At 47.8% G+C, this 19,725-nt stretch overlaps 2 protein-coding genes across 32 annotated transcripts in view; one reads left to right on the top strand and one right to left on the bottom strand.

Moving 5' to 3' along the window:
* Positions 1-6,406: 6,406 nt before the first annotated feature.
* Positions 6,407-13,928, bottom strand: LOC135320564 (GDP-fucose protein O-fucosyltransferase 2-like). 6 transcript variants are annotated; one of them, XM_064483680.1, is made up of 5 exons: positions 13,693-13,906; positions 12,071-12,307; positions 9,769-9,935; positions 8,812-8,941; positions 6,407-7,214 (listed from the first exon to the last, which is right to left on the bottom strand). In XM_064483680.1, exons 1-3 carry the CDS (start codon positions 13,889-13,891, stop codon positions 9,928-9,930), a joined length of 444 nt encoding a protein of 147 aa, XP_064339750.1. In that variant the 5' UTR covers positions 13,892-13,906; the 3' UTR covers positions 6,407-7,214; positions 8,812-8,941; positions 9,769-9,927. The 6 variants fall into 6 exon arrangements, with proteins under 6 accessions (XP_064339750.1, XP_064339751.1, XP_064339747.1 ...); XM_064483681.1 differs by having other exon boundaries at positions 9,834-9,935; XM_064483677.1 differs by lacking the exon at positions 9,769-9,935 and having other exon boundaries at positions 8,812-8,869; positions 13,693-13,912.
* A 159-nt stretch (positions 13,929-14,087) lies between these two features.
* Positions 14,088-19,725, top strand: part of LOC135320582 (uncharacterized) — a 61,052-nt gene continuing 55,414 nt past the window's right edge. For 20 of the 26 annotated variants that reach the window (XM_064483749.1, XM_064483750.1, XM_064483728.1 and 17 more), the window contains exons 1-3: positions 14,088-14,269; positions 15,696-16,074; positions 19,300-19,386. Coding sequence is in view for 25 of the 26 variants with exons in the window: in XM_064483750.1 (XP_064339820.1) it covers positions 19,357-19,386 (30 nt within the window). In the remaining variant the exon portion in view is untranslated. Of the gene's footprint in view, positions 14,370-15,695; positions 16,075-17,807; positions 19,151-19,299; positions 19,387-19,725 lie in introns of those variants that run through there. The other 6 variants (XM_064483738.1, XM_064483735.1, XM_064483730.1 and 3 more) reach the window with 6 other exon arrangements.

The following is a 19,725-nucleotide window of genomic DNA, read 5'->3' as shown; positions in this document are numbered from 1 at the left end:
TAACTGTCAAATCTTTTCCAGCAAGGACATTTCATTTCAGTCCCAGAAATATACTTATAATTGACAAGTAGACATGCCATTGTTTGAAGAAGTAAACCTAGTTCTGAGCGAGTGTAAATTCAAACACACAGAGCTTGAGATTTTTATGGGCTAAACAAGTGGGAATGTCTACTTGTCAATTATAAGTATATTTCTGGGACTGAAATGAAATGTCCTTGCTGGAAAAGATTTGACAGTTAATCAGTGGACAGAGAGCAGTTGAAGCCACGGGAATAAATGCCACCCACTGACAGTTTATCAAAGAAAAGGGAAGGAGGGCACTTCTGGTTCAGAAAATATGGCAGACCGGAAAATTGAAGACCCACTCACTAAAGACACATAAAAACGTAGGACACAATGCCGCCAATATTTTCTTGTTTTTTTTTTTACAGGCATATTTATTGTGGTACGATTCCTGTATAGTAAATTACACATATTTCACATGTACTATTTGATGAATTTGATAGATGTCTACACCCAGAAAACCATCATCGCAATCAAGATAGCTAACATTTCCATAACTCTCCAAGAGGGACACTTTTCCAATTACCATATTTATCCCTTCCCATCCCCTTCTCTCCCTGGTAACCGTAAGTTTGTTTCTCTATGTCTGTGGGTCTGTTTCACTTTTGTAGTTAAGTTCACTTGTGTCTTTTTTTAGATTCCACATATAAGTGATATTATATGGCATTCTTCTCTTTTTCTGGCTTACTTCACTTAGAATGACTATCTCTACATCCATCTATGTTGCTGCAAATGACATTATTTTGTTCTTCTTAATGGTTGAGTAGTATTCCTTTGTATAAATATACTACTACATCTTTATCTAGTCAGCTGTCGACGGACATTTGCGTTTTTGCCATGTCCTGGCTATTATAAATAGTGCTGCTCTGAGCATTGAGGTGCATGTGACTTTTTGAATTAGAGTTTTCTTCTGACATATGCCCGGGAGTGGGAAGGCTGGATCATGAGTTAAGTCTATTTTCAGTTTTTAAAGGAAATTCCACAGTGTCTTCTCTAGTGACAATGCAGCCCTTTTTGTGAAAGCAGAGCCATGCTCAGAAAGTAACGGGTATTTCTAGGGGCCAGATATGAAGCACAGTGAGTGTGGCCTGTTCAAAAATCAAAGGACAGTCTGCCAGGGCTGGAGGAGAGTGACAAGGGAAGTGTGGTACAGGTAGGTTTCAGACCACATGGGGACCTGACAGGCTGGGATAAGGAGCCTGGACTTCTAGTCATCCCTTGGTAACCATGGGGCACTGGTTCCAGGACTCCCCCCTGAAGTCAACATCCATGGATGCTGACGCCTCTTGTATAAAATGGCATAGGACTTGCATGGAACTTATGTGCACCCTCCCATGTACTTTATCTATATCTTCAAATCATCTCTGGATTACTCACTGTATCTAATACAACATGAATGCTATGTAAGTAGTTGTCAATGATGGCAAATTCAAGTGTTGCTTTTTGAAACTGTTTTTTCACGAATATTTTCAAACCACAGTTAGTTGAATCTGCTGGATAGGGAGCCCCTAGATACGGAGAACCCCCAAGCTCTTCCTTTCCACCTCCTAAATTTCCACTACAAGCACTGAAGGGGTCCAAACATAGAAGAGCGCCATGTACCTGCTGGAAACCCTGAGGAATTCCTTCAGCTTATGTAGCACAGGAGAGAAAGTATAGGGACATCTAGTGGGAAAGGACGGCCTGCCTGGAGAGGAAGGAGGAAAGACCGCAGTGGAAGCCAGCTCGCACCCTACTGGAGCTAGCTGATAGCAGTGAGGGACGCCGAGGAACTGGGGACACGTCACGTGGGGGGCGATCCTGGCCGCCAGATGCAGGGTTCGCATAGCTGGGGCCCAGTTTGCAAGATCAAAATAACAAGGGGGGAGAGGGGCTGCCTCAGTCCCGGGATCCTGACAACGGCCACAGCGCCGTGACCCCAGCTATTGCGGCTCCCCTAGTAAGCCAGAAAAAGGAAACTCTGAGCCAAGATATTGCAGATTCCACCGCAGCCACACGGATAACTAGATCTCTAAGCTGACAAAATGTAACCACCAGAAACAGGAATCTTTCCTTTTCTCTTCATTTGGACCTTTGGACAGGGAGCCACACATCTCTGACGGGAACCACCTTTAATCCGATAGAGAGCTCACTTTTTCAGGAATAAGCATGGAGCAAAAGAGTGGGGTGATGGTTTAAAGTGGAAGTCAAAGCGGAAGCCCGTCTGAGAAATGGTAAAAACATGCATCTCAGTGAATCCGAGTTATGGCGAAAAGAAGGGGGAAGGTTAAGTAAATCTCTATCCACCAGAAAAGACTAGCCAGTCATAAAAAGACAGCAATTTAAATCAAGAAAACTTTTTTGGTTTTTTGGTGATGAAAAACAATGCCATATTTTAAAACAAGGCTTGGGCCATCAACAACACCCTGAGAGTTGTTGAGGAGGAGAACATAAAGCTTCATATAGACATGAAAGTGTTCCAAGTCCACTTCTCGAAAAAACTTAGCCAATCATGTGTCCAGTTGATTTGAAAATCCCGATAAGTAAATAACTCAAAAGTGGGAAAGACATGGTATTAAATAGTGGTAGTGAGCAATGAAATCCAGGAAGTTTATAGCTATATTTCATTGTTAATATAACAAACTGGAAGCAACTGTCTAAACATAGTAACTGGAGGACACATACACACACACACACACACACACACACACACACGCGCGCGCACACACACACAATCTGGAAGAGCAGAGAGGTAAAATATGCTAAATTTATCATTATTGAGGAACAGGATCTAATAGGTTATTTCAGTTTTGATAGTGTTATAGGAATACTGGTCCAATTACATATAAAGTTATGAACTTAGAGATGATTTATAAAAATTTAGAGAGAATTTTCATTAAAAGGCAATATAGCTTCCAAATCATTGAAGAGAAAATTAACAATAAAAAAATTAATCAATCCAGCTAATATGGAGTAACAGAGACCATATTTACCACCCTAAAATAAACCACAAAATGGATACAATATATGAAGCAATGATTTTTAAGAGAGGTGAAAACGATCATCCACTAGGACCCTGTCCTGCCACCACTATACCGAGGCTGCTAGGCCTCCTACTGCCATCACCAATAATGTCCACCAAGAGGTGACATTTCCTTCCTCTGCTCCTACTGCAGAGCCAGTCCTGAGCAGTCCTTTTGCAGGTTTTGGCAGGCAGCTCCCAGAAGTGCTCTCGTGGACCTTGGTCCCTTTTGGCCACCAGCAAAGGGATCAAGGATGAGCAGTGAGCCTCTTTACTCATCCAAGACCTAGGAACCTATCTAATTTCTGAGCAGGGCTTCACTCTTCTCTGCTGTCTGGTACTCTCTGCCCGGCTTCCCGTGTCCCGTTTGGGCAGCCTGCACGCTGGCCACAGCCCATCAGAATCTGTTCCCCCGCCAAGAGGCAACGCGTGATCTTGAGTAGGGCTCCAGGCCTCTGGAGCAGCGTGGCTTGGACTGCGTCCTGGCCCTGGGTGCGCGAGCTCCATGTCCTTGGTTGAGTCAGTTAACATCTCTAAGCTAAGTTTCTTCATCAGTAAAATGAAGACATATCAATATGGAAAAATAAAGTCAGAATCGGGGGGGAATAAATTTCTAGTGACTGAAGATTTTTTTAATTTTGAATTATACAGCAAAAGACATCATACAAATTTTACTACTTCATAATTCTAAAGGACAGCTTCTACTGTTAATACTAATGCATGCACATACACACAAACACACGTGCAGATGCACTGACTCTGGCCCACATACATTCCCTACACACAGACGTACATGGACTCATGTACCACACACACACATAGCATACACACAACCACACACATCCCCAGGCGCGTGCGCGCACAGCCACGCACACACTCACAGTCATGTACCACACAATTCCCCAGGTGCGTGCGTGCGCACACACACGTCATACACACCTTTGGCGTTATTCTAAATCAATTTACAATTGAGGGTCTCAGTGTCCATTGTTTTATCCGCTCAGAAGATCCTGACTTCGGACTGTGAAGCAGGAGCCCCTCCTCTCTGGAGATGGTCTTTGCCACTTACAGTCTCAGTAGAGCCAACATAAATGCTCTGGACCCTTGGAAGTGCAGGGCCAGAGCATACCTGGGAGCTCACATTCTATATATCTAAACATTTTAAGTGCAGTAGGTTCTAAAGTCCTGCCTTTACAAATATACATTCATTATAAGGGGGAAGGCCAGGTTCAAAATTAGAACAACCAGACTCAGGGGAGTCCTGCAAAGAAAGTGAGTGTGTGGGGAGAGCTGATTCCCAGACTCTGATCACTAGCCTGACCCTTTTCTTCCCAATGCTGGGTCCATCCCTTGCCATAAGTGGCCTTGGATGTGCACAGGGGGACACTCAGATTTCACGTCCGGGCTCTGCCTATAACCTCCATGCAAACAGCTGCCCTTTGGCCTCTCTGTGAGTCCTGGGAATCTGAACTCCGGGGAGAGCCGGTGCAGGCACTAGAAATGGGTCAGGGGCTGCTGAGGCAGGGCATTCGGCGTCCTGGGTTTCTAGAGCATGGGATGGAGCCAATGACCATGTCCCCTTGGCCTTGCTGACTCCACCCGATGGAGGGCGTGGCCAGAGGAAGTGTCAGGGCCAGGGGAACCTTCTGCAGTGCAGGACCCAGGGCAGCGGGGGGCCCGGGTCTAAGGAGAGAAGCCCTAAGGAAAAGTCTGTGGAGGCTGTAAGGTACCTTCATTCCCATTAATTAAATAAAACAAAAGCTTACCACAGGCGTGCGGGGGAAGGGTTTTGTTATAACAAGGGAAGGCACTTGCCAAGGTCTGGCCATAGAGGGCTGCTGGGTTTGCCAGGTTGAAGAGGAACCGAGAGGCCGTTTGCCTCCCCTGGGTCTAGACACTGCTTGAATTCTTCCAGGTGACACTTAAATGCAGTGAGACATGGAACTCTCTAAAGTTGTTAAAATATTCATGGTGAGCCATTCAACTCTCTCCTCATTCTTGGCTACGAAAGCACGATAAACACAGGTGGGAATCTCATCAGCCTGTTGGTTGGTTCACTGTCCATCTGGCGCCCCCTCTTGTAGGAGCCTTTATCACATCACCCAGGGCTGACCCATCTCAGGATCACAGCTGATTTTCCACAGGTGGCACCACTTGCTGGTGACATGAAGGAACCATGTTAGCCACCTCCCAAACTCTGAGGCTTCTCCTGGGAGGAGCCTGCAGACACCCAGTCCAGCCTCTGCACAATGATGCTCCCCAGTGTCACTCCCGGCTTGCTGCCCTGGCCTCTAGCTCTGGCCAGAACCTCGCTGAATTGTCGATAGATGTCCCCCATGCACCACGTCTAAGCTTGGGGTCCAGAGGTGACCATGGTTCTTATTTTCTTCCCATCGATGGACTGTTTGATCTTCATGTAATCGTGTTGGCAGGAAGGCCAGTACCACCCTCTTGAGGCCTCCCCGAGCCGCCTCTGTCTATAACTGTCCTAGCGCCCCAGGGGATCAGGTCTGAAGCCTGGCACTCAGACACGAGGATGACAGCTGGAGAGACAGGAATCCACTCCTGCTGTGGCTTCTGCTGAGGCTCGATGTGGCCATACAAATGGATCCCACAGGCCCTGACTTCACTTGACTCGCTGCAGGGATGCTCCCACACTGCCCCGTTCCCCCCCAGAGACAGAGGGCTTTCTGCTTGTTCCCGAAGGCCCCACCCCCGAGGGGGCACTGGGTCCAGTGGAGCGTCCAGCCTGGTTCCCCGCCAGCCCTTAGGGCTTTGGTGGGGCCTGGAACATCAACTACCCTCCCCTTAGGGGCCCGTTTGTCCTTTCCAGCCAACAGACCTAGGTCATAAGCACTTTAACTCACCTGAGGGTGTTTTCCTCACTTCAGGGGCAGTGAGGACGGGGCTTCTTCACACTCCAAGTGCCCCAGGTCTGGATGCAGACAGTCTGGCTCTCCCCCAAGTCCTGCAGTTCTGGGCCACACCTGCTGCTGGTCACAGTCTGTGCTGTGTTCTCTTCCAGGACAAGGGGTGCACTCTGACCCCCGCCCCGCCCCCACCAGCGGTGGCAGAGGCGGCGGACAGGCAGGTGAGCTGGGGCCTGAGACCGTGCCCGCAGGTCAGTGCCCCAGAGGCCGCTGGTGACTAGAGGGGCCACGGGGCAGAAGGTAGCATGGGATGGGAGGAGGAGGAAGGTTCAGGATAAGGAGATGAAAGGGGGAACGGACAGCACTGTGAGGGCCTCGGCCATGAAAGGGAAGAGAAATCACAGTGACAGCTGGAGCGGTGTCGGCGTTAAAAGCTGCGGGCTGTTTTTTTTAATTTTATTAATTACCAATATATATTGACAGATTTCTTATTTTATTAAAGATTATGTTCCATGTCATATAACAGGATAGAGTATGTTATTATTTATTAAATAATACATAATAGAAGATATACTAGCATATTATCTTCTGTTTATTTTTTAGCAGATAGTATATAATACATATGTAGGTGTTTATACACATAATATATAATTCATGCATCTATATAATATATAACCCATAACAAATAATGTAAGATTATGATTAATATATAATATAACAAGATTACATAACAATAATTATGTAATATTACCCATTGTATGTCTTGGTTCATGACACAATCTCATCTTAGGTGCCTGTCAGAGGTATTTATGTATTAAAATTAATATTATAAGACACAGTTATGAACCTATCACCCAGCATCATAACAGGAATATTGACAGTGACATACTGTGTCCTCTTTCCCTATCCTGCTCTTGGCCTTTTCTCACAGGAAGTAACCAGCATCCTGAATCCTGGCTTACCCTTGCCTTGTGTTACTTTCACACACACAACATTTAAGATCAGTTAAAACAAATGAACTGCAGGTACATGCAATGAAGTGGATGAATCACACACTCCATGTTAAATTGAAAAAGTAACCCCTAGAAGGTAGCCGATAGTGTGCTATGCTTTTAACTGTGTATATATATGTCAACTAAACTCACTGAATTAAGAACAACTACAGCTAGAGTCCAGGTGGGAGAGGGACAGATAAAAGGTGAGGTGAGCAGGTTTGCTGCAGGTGAGCGAGTTCCTTTCCAGTGACATGTCATTCTCTCTGAAGCAGGAGGCAAGGCCATCTGCTGGGAGTCAGGGAAGAGACAGAGGGAAGGTTAGAGGTGTGCAGAGAGCAGAGAATGTTGACACCACTGAGTGATAAGTGGGGAAATGTGCTCACTAGAGAAATCCTGGAGGATTGCCTGGCAGCGGCAACATGGTGGGCATTGATTTGTAGTCTTGGAAATCTGTGCTGGGAGAGCCTGCTGCCTGCAGGCTCAGAACAAGTAGAGCTGGGTGAACCGAGATGGAAGTCGGCCTGGTGAGGAACTGAAAAGGTCAAGGCTCAAGGGGGTTTTGTCTGTCATAAAGAGAGTGCTGACTGTGGATGCAGAGCTGGAAGGTGGGGAAGTGGAAGTAAGAGGAACGTGGACAGGCAGGAAAGCAGAGGAGTCAGCGCATGATGCCCCAGTGAGGGTGAAGGAGGGCCAGGGAGGCTGGTGGAGAAGAAGCTGGACGGCTACAGGTGGGCACTTAAAGGAGAGAGGCTGGACCTTGGGTGGAGACACGCCCGGGTATGAGCCCGGGGGTAGGGTGAATGGGGGGTGGCTGGCTCAGGCTGACAGAGAAGAAGACCCTACAATGACCATACTGGGTGGTGGAAGGAGAATGAACTTTGACGTCTTGATGGTAGGAGGCGAGGCAATACAGAGCTGGTGGTCCAGGTGCTCCTGACTGAGGCAGATGAGCAGGGAGGCCAGGGTGGCAGGCACTGCTAGGAAAGGATCTGGGTTTTCCATGTGCTCCCACGAGGGGAGGAGCAATCATCTGAAGGTGGAAAGTGAGCACAAGGAGGCCAACCCAGGCTCCTGATCAAACGGGGGTTGTTAAGGTGCAAAGCGTCAACTCCAGTGATGGTGGCCCAGGAAGCAGGGACCACGGGTGAAGTGAGGGGGCACTCAGAGAAGAGAGGGAGAAGAGTCTTCTGGGTGTAGGGGGAAGAGAGGCCCCAGGACAAAGGAGCACAGAGGCACAGTGATGAGGATGGACTGGCTCTATGGTGACACTGCAGGGATGGCTGGATCTTTGTCCTGAGGGCTTAGGTTGGGGGGACTACTGGCCTCATGAGGATCCCCCTCTCAGCAGCCTGGACAGAGGCTCTCGCTCCTGAGAGCTGTGTGGCCACCACTGTTCCCGGAGGGGCTCTGCCTCCATCTTCTCTTATCAGACTTTCCTGCCCAGCCCCCGACCGCCAGCGAGGGAGCCTGGGCCTCGCAGCTGTTTGCCGTGGAGGGACACAGGCTCCTCGGAGGAGCAGGCGGATCTTACTTTGCTCCGTAACCCAGGGCCTAGCAAAGCGCCAGCCCATGTGTGGGCCATGTAGGGGCTCGGATACTTACTATACTAACTCAAAGCAGTAGAATTGCAGAGCTGGAGGAAGTGACCACTGAGCTCACAGAGTTCACTGCCCACACCCCCATTCTACAGATGAGGAATCAGAGACCAAGCAGTGAAGCAGCCTTGGCCAAGGTCACGCTGCTCGTAAATGCTGGCCTGTGTCGGGCATGCCAAGTGATGAGCTGCAGTGAAGGGGCTGAGAGGGGTCTCTGGGTCCAGAGAGCTCGGGTTCAAGTCCCAGCTCTGCCATTTATTAGCCGTGTGACTAATGAATGTCCTTACCTTTAAAGTGGAACGCATAGTGGTGCCAACTCATTGGGTTGTCATGAACACAGCGTTCCTGGAACAGCAGGACAGAGTTCTGTAAGGGTTTGCTGTTGCTTTGGTTATGATTATTATCACCAAGTGAACCCTGAAATGAAGAACAAAGGCAGCAAGAATTTTTATTTTAAAGGAGTTTCAAATCCTCTGATGAATGCTTCATTTCATCTATTCAAGTTTTCATTTGACCCTTATTAACAACTACACAATGGATGACATTTGAGGCAATCTTGCTTCATGTCTTTAATTCTCACTAACGACACAGGCTATTTAACAGGCAGCAGTTTCTTTTCCAGGAAGAGGGACAAAAAGTTAAAAATGACTCAGTGCCTCTCGGTCCCCAGTGAGTTGGTTGTGACCTGTCAACCCAGCTTTGGGGAAGTGCCTGCTACCCCTGGGCCCACTGAGCTGCCCCGCAGCCTCCAAGGGGTGCCGTACCCCCACACGAATCCAGTCTCTTGGTTCCTATCTTTGCTTCAGATCCCTCAAGGACTGCCCATGCCCCAGGGCCCCATCTGCCCCACCAGCCTTGGCTGCTGGACTCCAGGACACCATCCTGGGTCTCAACCATCCCCTGTTCCTATGACCGCCCCACTACTCTACATTTTGTCCTTCAAGTGTGGGCTTCTGTGGCTCGCCACACAGCAGGGGTCTCCCCGTCCTCCACCTTGGGTAACTGCATCGTCCTGCACGGTGCCTAGGGAACCCGTGTGGAGGCAGGAAGAATACAGAACAACAGGTACTCAGAGGGGCTGCCTTTCCCACTGCAGGGGCCCTAGAGAGCTTTCTCCCAGCTGGTTATTCACAGGCGCTGAAGCTGTGGAATCTCGATCTCACCAATTTAAAGGGCATCATCACTAATTACAAAAGCAATCATTTCTTCAGTAGCAAAAGGAGAAAAGACTTTGTGTTCCCCACCTCCAACTGTTTTCCTCCACCTTCAGATGTTTCTCATCTCTGGGCAAGGGTAGAATGCAACTCACAGAATATTATTTTTCAATGTCTTTTCCCACTCTGAAGATTGCTTTCCCAGAACCGATGAAGGCTAGAATGGTTTAGCTTCCCTGGACTGAGGATTCAGAGGCCTGGGGGGAAGGTGGGAGGGGGAGGTGAGATAACTCAGCAATATTGAACCTAACAGAGACATTAAAAAGTTCTATTCTAAACAGAAAGGAAGCAGGATGCTATAGAAACAGGAAAACCATAGTTGGAAATGCAATAACGAGTTGCAAGAGAATAAACATAAAGATGTAAAAATGAAAAAGGACATCAAAATAAAAAGAGTTGGGAATGGGAGAGGGGAGCAAGAAAATGTAGATTTTTTTCTTTCTTTTTTTTCTTCGTTATTCTTAGGATGTGTTGGAGCCTACGTGATTATCAGTCTAAAGGAAATAGATATAGTAATGGGCTGATATATTTGAAGAATAAGGTAACCACAAATCAAAAGCATACATTAGAGTCGCAAAAAAACCAAAAAGAAACAAACTCAAAATGGCTTAAAGACTTAAATATTACACACGACACTATAAACTTCTCACAAGAAAACATAGGCAAAACATTATTTGACATACATCTCAGCAATGTTTTCGTAGGGCAATCTAAGTAACCCAAGCAACAGAAATAAAAGCCAAAATAAATAAATGAGACCTAATTAAACTTATAAACTTTTGCACAGCAATAGAAACCATAAGTAAAACTAAAAGACAACCTATGGAATGGGAGAAAATATTTGCAAAAGATGAGACTGACCATGGCTTAATTTCTAGACTATATAAATAGTCCATACAACTTAATAAGAAAAAAATAAACAACCAAATCCAAAAATGGGCAGAACAACTAAACAAGCAATTCTCCAATGAAGACACACAGATGGCCAATAGGCATATAAAAAATGCTTAATATCGTTCAATTATCAGAGAAATGCAACTCAAAACTACAATGTTATCATCTCACACCAGTCAGAATGGCCATCATTCAAAAGTCCACAAACCATAAATGCCGGAGAGGCTGTGGAGGAAAGGAAACCCTCCTACATTGTTTGTGGGAATGTAGTTTGTTGCAGCCACTGTGGAAAACAGTATGGAGATTCCTCAAAAGACAAAAAAAAAAAAAAAAAAAAAAGGCTTATCACCTAATCCAGCAATCCCACTCCTGGGCATATAACCAGAGGGAACCTTCATTCCAAAAGATATCTGCACCCCAATTTTCACAGGAGCACTGTTTACAATGGCCAAGACATAGAAGCAACCTAAACATTCACTGACAGATGACTGGATAAAGATGCGGTATTTAGATATAACAGAATATTACTCAGTCATAACAAAGAAGGAAATAAGGCCATTTACAGCAACATGGATGGAACTGGAGATTATCTCACTAAGTGAAATAAGTTAGACAAAGACAAGTATCATATGATATCATTTATATGTGGAACTTTTAAAATAATGATACAAATGGACTTATCTATAAAACAAAAAACAGACTCACAGACTTATAAAACAAACTTAGGAGTTTGGGATTAACAGATACAAATTACTATATGTAAAACAGACAAACGACAAGGATTCACTGTAGAACACAGGGAAGAATATTCAGTATCTTGCAACCTATAATGGAAAAGAACCTGAAAAAGAATAGACTATGTATATGTACAACTGAATCACTATGCTGCATACCTGAAACTAACAAAACAGCTGTATAACTGAAACTAACAAAACATTGTAAATCAAACACATTTCAATTTAAAAAAAATTGATAAGCTCTAAATACCTTTATTCAAAGAAAATCTTGAACTCTTCCCTCTTACAAAATTTAAAATGGGTAGCTTGAGCAGGACCAAATTATACTGGATGGGCAGTTACATATCTTCTCCAGCACGTGGCCCATGCTACACACACATCGTGTTTTCCTACAGGTAAGAACAGCCCTGACTGCACAGCGAGCGACTCTTTCTGGGACAAGGGCCTCTGTGGCAGTGGCCTCCTTGTCACCGCTGCATCTCACCAGGAGGCCAGGGTTTTCAGAGGGGAGGGGACATAGAGCTCATACACTTCAAATTGACTTCCCGAAAAAACTATGGAAAAACCAAATTCACCTGCAGTGTAGGAAACATGAGCAGGGCCCCTAAGCAGACCGACAAGCCCAAAGTAAGATGGCCCGATGTTCAGATCGGAACCAGAACAAAGACCACCTGGCCCCAGTTAAATGACCACCACCTCACCTGCAACGAACTGCTCGTACTCAATGTCAGGGATGTTTCTGTTGAGACTTGGGAGGTCAAAGGAGTCGGACCAGGGATCGGGGCTCTGCCAGTGGTAGAGGTGGCCCCAAGGGAATAGCACCAGTACCGGCTCCTCCATCTTCAGCAGGGTCTTCAGGAGGAAGGCAATGTGGATGCAGACGTTCCTAAGGAGGTTGAAGCCCTCTGGAGGGTTGAAGTCACACAGAAGGTACCTGGCTGGGAGCAAAGGAGAGCGGGTCTTCAGGGCCAGGCCTCTGCACAGGAATCCCGGCTTAGATAGAACAGATACAACGGGAATCCCTGCACAGCCCATGGCCTAGACTCCAGACACATTCAGCAGCTTCTGGTTTGTAAAGTGGAGGCACTGCCCACCCATCTCCATGTGGCCAATTACTTCAAGTCCGGGAGCAGTTGCGGAAGACATCTTGGCATCCGTCTAACACCACTAAGCACCCGACTAGCATCTGAGCACCCGTTCTCCAGGGGCTCTCAAACTTCTTGTTCTACAGAACCCTATACACTCTTAACAATTACTGAGAACTCCAAAAGGCTGCTATTTATGTGAGTTTAATCTATCACTATTTCCTGTGTTAGAAGTTAAATAAGAAGTTAGAGAAAGTGTATGAATTCACTTAAAAATATTAACAATCTACTGTATGTTACCATTAATACTCTTAAACAAAATATATTTCTATTTTTCAAAAGAAAAATCATTAGTGAGAAGAATAGCAGTGATTTTAATTTCTGCAAATCTCTTTTGGACTGGTGAGAGCTGAATTCTCCTATCTGCCTCTGCATTCCCTGTTTTGTGATATCGCAGGCCAGGTTTTCCCTGGAAAACCCCGCAGGAACTCGGGAGAGCAAGAGTGTGCAAAAGGCAGGTGACATCCCGGCGTTTCTATGAAAATGGTCTTGCACCTCAGGGGCCTTGGATACACTTTGATAACTGTTGCCCTATCCAAGGCGAGACTCTTCTACACAAGAGCCAGGCAAGGGTCCTGGATTCTGTAATGAGTTACCGCCAAAACACCCCTCCCTTCTCTGTGTGTTTCTCACAAGCTCCATTACTGCAGATGAGGATGTAATCCTCAACTGGGGCCTCTAATCCCAGAAGACTGCTAACTTCAAGAGGGAGGGTCCCATCTACCATCCCTACACCCCGCATAGTTTATTTTGAGTCAAGCCCTAGATAACTGCTTATCGGCACTGACCCTTGTGTCTTTTTCCTGAGGTTGACTGAAGGAACCAACATCTGGATGGAACTGAAATTTCCCTGCAGATAAACAAGGCTGATAAGCCACCCCATTCCAACATCTGATTCTGGGGCTCTTCAAAACCCGGGTAAGGCCCCGCTTCATCTAAGATGGGTCCTCCGCCTGCCCTTCCCGGGGGGTTCTGGGAGGCCGCGGCCACCAAGGGCGACCCAGACTCGCGGCCCCAGCCCCATTGCCTGAGGGGGAGGAAAGCTTGAGGCTGTGCCCAAGCCCTGCCCCGCCCCGCCCCAACACGCTCCCCGGCACCACAGCCCTCCCCGGCCACCGCCCCAACCCCGATCCCACCCCGGTTCATGTCCGCCGGCCCCGCCGACGGCGCGGACGTACGTTTACCGTCTGTGGGACGCCGCCCCAGACAGGATGTCGGCCGCCGACTGACCAGGCCAGAACTAGTCGCCCGGCCGAGCAAGCCGCCATCCCCAGCAGCAAGCACCGCCATGGTCCCGGGCAGCTGCACACTTCCGGAGCCCGCTACCCGCCCCAGAAGCGCACGCCGGCCCGCGCAGAGCGTGGCGCCTGTAACCATGGCAACTCCGCGGGGCCCTCCCCTAGCGCTTGCGTCGTGCGTCCTCCCGAGTCTAGTTGTGCGAGGGCAGAACTTGCGGAGCCAATGGGAGCCAGGGCGCAGCCAGGACGGGGGTGGGGGGAGGCTTATGGGACAGCTGGGCGGGGCCGGGGAGGGCAGGGCCGCCCGGAAGTCCTGACCTGCAGGTAGCGCCGGCCGGAGGCTGGGGCGTTGCTGCCACCAGTGGGCGGGGCAGCGGGGCAGCGGGGCGGGGGCACCCTCACCTGTCCGTGTGTGGGGATCAGCCTGGGCTCCGTGGCCTCCGCTTGCACCGGACGTGGACCCAGGCTACCGGTGGGCAAGATAGAGGACTGAGCCCAGGCACGCACGGCTGGCCAGGTAGGGCACCTGAAGTGCAGATCCGCCAGGCCCGCTGCCGGCCTTGAATACGCGCTGCTAGGCAGTTTCCAAGAAGACGGGATCTGTCATAAGAGGGGAGGTAGGGCTTGGGTACCAGATGTCGGGTTGGGTGCAGTCTCACAGGAGAGCCACGGTGAGAGGGCGCAGAGCGGCCCCTGTGTTGGCGGGGCTAAGAGTTTGGGGTATAGGGTCGGGGTGGTGTGTGCCTTTCTCTGTGGTCTCCTCACTCCAGAGCAAGGGGCTCTGCTTCCCCCCTCCCCTCACTGCACTCCCTGCCTTCCCCAGCACCACCTGGGGTGTGGTCATGTCGAGGCAGGGAAAGCCCAGGGAAGGGGCTCATTCAGGGGCAGGGGCCACTCTGCAGGGATGCTGGACCTGACAGCAATGCAGTGCTTCGGAACTCCCCTGGGCTGGGTTTCTAACCAGTGGGATGGAAGGGCCTTTCCTTCCTGGGGTGCATTTGGGGGAACTAGATACGTCATGAATGTCAGCCCTGAAAATGGAGGCTGTGCTACATCCATTCTTGGAAAGAAAAATCAGGCCCTTCCAGCCCAGGTGACTCAGAAAGTCAGTCAGCAATGTTCGGGGTCCCCAGTTTAGGCTTTCAAATAGAGCTGAGCGGCTCAGGAGGCCAGATCCCTGTCCGTGGCTCCAGGAGTAGGCTTTCTGCTGGGGGACAGGATCCTCACAAACACCTGTGTCTTTGTGGGTCACTCCCCTCTGACAAGCTGGGAGGCAGGGTGCAGTTGTGGGAAATCGTGTTTCCATGAGGAGAGGGCCACCAAGTGGTGGGGGCACAGGAGACAGTGAGAAAGAGTCCCCTAGCCTTTCTGGAATCAAAAAACTGGCAAATGTGAAAAAGTGCATAATTTGTTTTATTGAACAGGCTGCTTATGTACGTTTGGAGGGCCAGGTTCAAGGACTCTGCATCCCTCCAGGACAATAGCCTCAAGAGAAGAACAGACAGAGCAGGAAGAGATGTGGGGTTTCTCCCAGGAATGAGGCAGAACAGGGATTTCTGCAGATTTGCAAGGAGACCCCGACCGCTGAGCACCGGGTTACAACCCCACGTGACCCTTGTCGTGTTTGGCTTGGGCTCTGGGTCTGGCCTGATCATGTATTCTTCCAGCTGAGTTCCAGAAATTCAGAGGGTAGACTTAGAGAGGCTGCGTTTGGAACCCGGTGTGGAGACGGAGGGTCCTTTATCCTGAGTCCCCTCAGCCTAATCACTGTAGCTGAGTTCCAACACCACCCAGGCCCCCAGGGTGGCCGTGGAGGGAGAGCAAGCCTGGCAGGTGACCCAGGGGTCCCACTGCTGTGCCCCTCCCTTATCTTTGTTCCCTTTCACCCCGGAAGGTGTGATTGTCTCATGTCATGGTGACAAGCCATCTCTCTTCTCTGTCAGGTGGGATCCCCACCCCCGCTCAGCCTTCTTTCTGCATGGATGCTGAAGGACCAGGCTCACTTGAAGTTCTGAGTTTGAGCAGTAAGGTGGAAACAAAGAAACCAATGGAAACAAAGAAACAAGTCATTGTGGCAAAGCTCCCCACCACAGAGAAGCTGCCCTGAGTGGAAGGGAGGGTGTGGGCATGCCCATTTGTTTCGTGTCTCCCAGTGCTCTTCGCTTTCTTATTGCAGACCTGCATGGTTACAACAAAATGATCTGCAAAACTGAAAATATTTACTCTCTGGCTTTTACAGAAAAGGCTGACCAGCCTCTGGTTCCCGTACCGGTCAACTGATTGGAGTACCTTTCCAGTTTGGAAACATCTGGGCAGGCCCAGGTTTGCAAAATTCTTTAAGAGTAGTTATGGAGTTTTGCTTCTAAACATTTTTATGGCTGTATACTTCTGAGCTGAGGTTGTGCTGTGTAATTCTGAGCCGGGATTTTCTCAAACTGTTTCTTATTTCTTATACCGGACACCCCTAAATTCCAAGGGGAATGGGATGTTAAGGAAGCCATGGAGTTTAGGAAAAAGATACAGATTTCATTTCCATTTAAGCATCGATGTATCTCCATCCTAGGCAGTATCGGTTCTGTGGTATTGATAGGGGAACTAAATAGCAACCAAATTTATAGAAAATAGTGGGTCATTGGGTACACAAGTTCTTCTTTTCAACATTTTTGTAGTGTTTGCAGTTTAAGATGACCGTTCCTGAGAAACAGGCAGCCTCTTAGAATGAAATAGCATTTTCCCTGAACCATACTCAATTTTTATTTCGTAGACAGCAGGAAGGGCAATCACACATCCAACACTTGGGGACCTCAAAGATAAAACGTAACTTTCTGGGAGCACACTCCCCCCGTCTCCCTCTGCTCTTTTCACTGTCCCATTGTCCCTGAAGGCTCTTTTGTATCTTCTGCTCATGACTCCAGTAACTCTTCCTTCTCGTCCCTCAGCTGGTAAGTTTACTTTTCTACTTTGACCAAGCAAACTGAAGCCAACAGAAGAGAACTTTCACCAGCAACTCCCAGCACATCCGCTCGCCTTCTGATGTCTGTGACCTCACTCTCGCTTCCCCACCTCTTATTACAGGTGACATCGAAAGCCAGATCATCCAAAAGTCACCAGGGGGCCCATCCATACAATCTTCTCCGGGCTGTCACTCCCACATCCATCCTCTCTGTCACTACCTCATCTATTTTGTTCTCCTGCTAGTTGGCTCCTATCAGTATATAAAAGTCCATCCTCTTAAAAGAAACAAACAGCACTCCTTGACTCTAATTGGCCCCCACCAATTGCCACCCCATGTCTTTGCAGCAAATCTTTAATGAGTCGTTTAAACTCACTGTCTGCATATTCTCTTGAGCCATTCCCTTTTGCACCCACTCTGGCTTTCCCCCTGATCCCTCGCTCTATGGAAACTGCTCTGTCAAGGCCATCAGTGACCCCACGTTGCTAAATATAGTGGTCAGTTTTTAGTCTTCATCATGCGTGGCCCTTTGGCAGCATTTGACCCAGCTCTTCCATTTCTCCTCCCCCGTGTTCCTGCTTCACTTGGCCTCCAGCCCATCGCTCTGCTTTCGATCCACTGGCTGGTCTTTTGCCAACGTCTCCTCTTTTTTCCAAATATTTACTGCGAATGTGCCTCGGAGTTGGGTCCTGGGTCTCTCCTCTATCTCACTGCTATACTTTTGGTGGAAGCAACCAGACTTGGAAATTGACATGCCATCAATTTCTCGATTTGTCCAAAACTCCCTGATTGGCCTTTTCCATTTGGAACTCTCTCCCTGATACTCATATTCTTTTTCTTTCATTCATCTTGCTTTCACATTCATACATATGTTCTACTGTGTAAATTACTTTTCCAAATTTTGAATCAGTCCATACATATCATGTGAAATGCTCAGATCTCTATTATTTCCACTAAGATGCTTATTCTACCTTAGAACCTTTCTGCATTTCTGTATTTATGTCAATAAAGTGAATAGTATTTCTACAAGCCTCATAGTTAAACAGTGTGTTTGTTTGGGGCTACTATGTAACATGAAATAATGATACATCAACATAGTCTTTTTTCATTTAATTTTATGTAACACCAAGATGAGGTTTTTGCACTGAAGACTGTTTCATTGAAATTTTACCTACGTTATGGACAGTCAGTTTATGTGAAAGCCCTCATTTCTCCCCTTTTCTGATATATTTTCCATTTGGCTATTATAACATATACCTTGGCATGAAATAAAATTCCAAATCCATTCACATAATAAAATTAATACATTTAAATTATATTTTTTAATGTTAAAAAGAAAGAAAAAAAAACCCCAGACTCCTCTACCTATTAGGCATTTCTGTGGCAATATCTAATAGACTCCTTAATCATGACATTGAAGAACTGAGCTGATTCCAGCCCCTTTCCACCTGCTCAGCCCCATCTTGTCCCATCCCCTGTGGATGGAGAGGACATCCATCCCATTTTCCAGGTCCAGATGTTGGAACCATGTTCTCTCTCTCTCTCTTTCTCTTACACACACACAGACAGCAAATCCAGCTTGTTAGAAAATTCTGGCTACTCTGAAATCATTAACCACATACTCCCTGTTCCCCACCCTCCTAGGAGCCACCTTCAACCCCTTGTTGGACACCAATTAGCCTACTTCTTCCATCTTTGCTTTTCTACAATCTCATCCACACAGAGTCAGAGGGAGCCTTTAAAAGCATACATTGAGGGGGTGGGTGTAGCTCAGTGATACAGTGCATGCTTAGCATGCATGAGATCCTGGGTTCAAACTACAGCACCTTCACTAAAATAAATAAATTAACCTCCTCCCAAGAAAACTCAAAACAAAAGCATAAATTGGACATCACCCATCCCATCAAAACTCACTAAAAGGGTCACCATTCCATTAGGAGCCAAAGTCGTCCCAAAGTCTTCGAGGACCCGGCCTGCTCTGCCTCTCCGCCCACACTCTCCCCATCACTCTGGGGGCCTCTGGCTCCGGCTCTTCCTTCTTCCTCCGGATCTATTCTGCTTCAAGTTCATTACTCCTTGAGATCTGCCAGGATTGCCTTATTCCCTCCTGCCTGCCTCCCACCCCACCACCATCACCTGAGTTTGCTCATATCACTCTTATTTTTCCCCAAGCTCTTGCTACCCCCATCATGTTGCCTGTTTTCTCTGCTAAAACTCTGAGCCCCCAGTGATGGGGAGTCGTGTCTATTTTGTTGACTAATAAAGCCCAAGAGCCTTGGGAATGGGTATAGTTACTAGATTCCCATAAGTAGTAGGAGCTTATACAGATTTGCTGAATGAAAGCAGAGGTCCTGGTCCAATTCGATGGAGCACTTCTGTGTCCTGCTCAAAGATTAACTCTCCTTTCCTCCTGAGAGAGGGTGACCACTTCCTTGGTGATCAAAGGCAAGATCTATTTTCTTTATGCTGTTAACCTTAGGCGGGGAGACTGGGGGATCTTCATTTATATTTTAAAATTTGATTCACTCTGCAGTTTGTCTCCTGTCTATGTATCCTTTTGAGAAACCGTTTATGAGTGATCATTCTTCCATCAGATTGAACAGGATCCAGGGGGAAGTACCAAGCCTGTCCCATCGGCCATCCTGTGTGTCATGTCCTGTGACCCAGAGGATGCTCAGCACGTAAGTGAACCAACAGGAGTGAGTGAAGTGATGGGAACATCTCATTATTGTGGTGGCTGCACTCTGTCCGATGCCTTGAGATTTGGGGAAGGGTTTACAACTGCGGAGGCGAGATGTCAGGTCCTCTGTGCTCTTCCTGAGTGCCCTGGCCTTACCCATTCCCCCAGCCCCCTCTGGGCAGCCAAGCCCAGGAGCTGGGCCCCCGGCGATTGTGCTGATCAATAATCCACCTCACCCAATGTCCGGGGGTAAGAGCGGCCAGCACAACTGTTTGTAGACTCTGAAGTCAGGTCCTTGGAGGAATTCCTCACTGAACAATGTTTTGGACCTTTTATTTTT

Source organism: Camelus dromedarius, unplaced genomic scaffold (genome assembly GCF_036321535.1).
Source record: "Camelus dromedarius isolate mCamDro1 unplaced genomic scaffold, mCamDro1.pat HAP1_SCAFFOLD_197, whole genome shotgun sequence".
NCBI lineage: Eukaryota > Metazoa > Chordata > Mammalia > Artiodactyla > Camelidae > Camelus > Camelus dromedarius.
Note: the sequence above shows the minus strand (reverse complement) of the source record. Positions and strands in the feature narration are given on the sequence as shown.

Excerpts from the sequence above, each read along its gene's own strand:
- LOC135320564 (XM_064483676.1), bottom strand. The coding sequence starts at position 13,891 with ATGGTTACAGGCGCCACGCTCTGCGCGGGCCGGCGTGCGCTTCTGGGG. Across the intron at positions 12,308-13,692 it reads GCGTCCCACAGACGGTAAAC|CCAGGTACCTTCTGTGTGAC; the intron begins GTACGTCCGCGC and ends CTTTGCTCCCAG.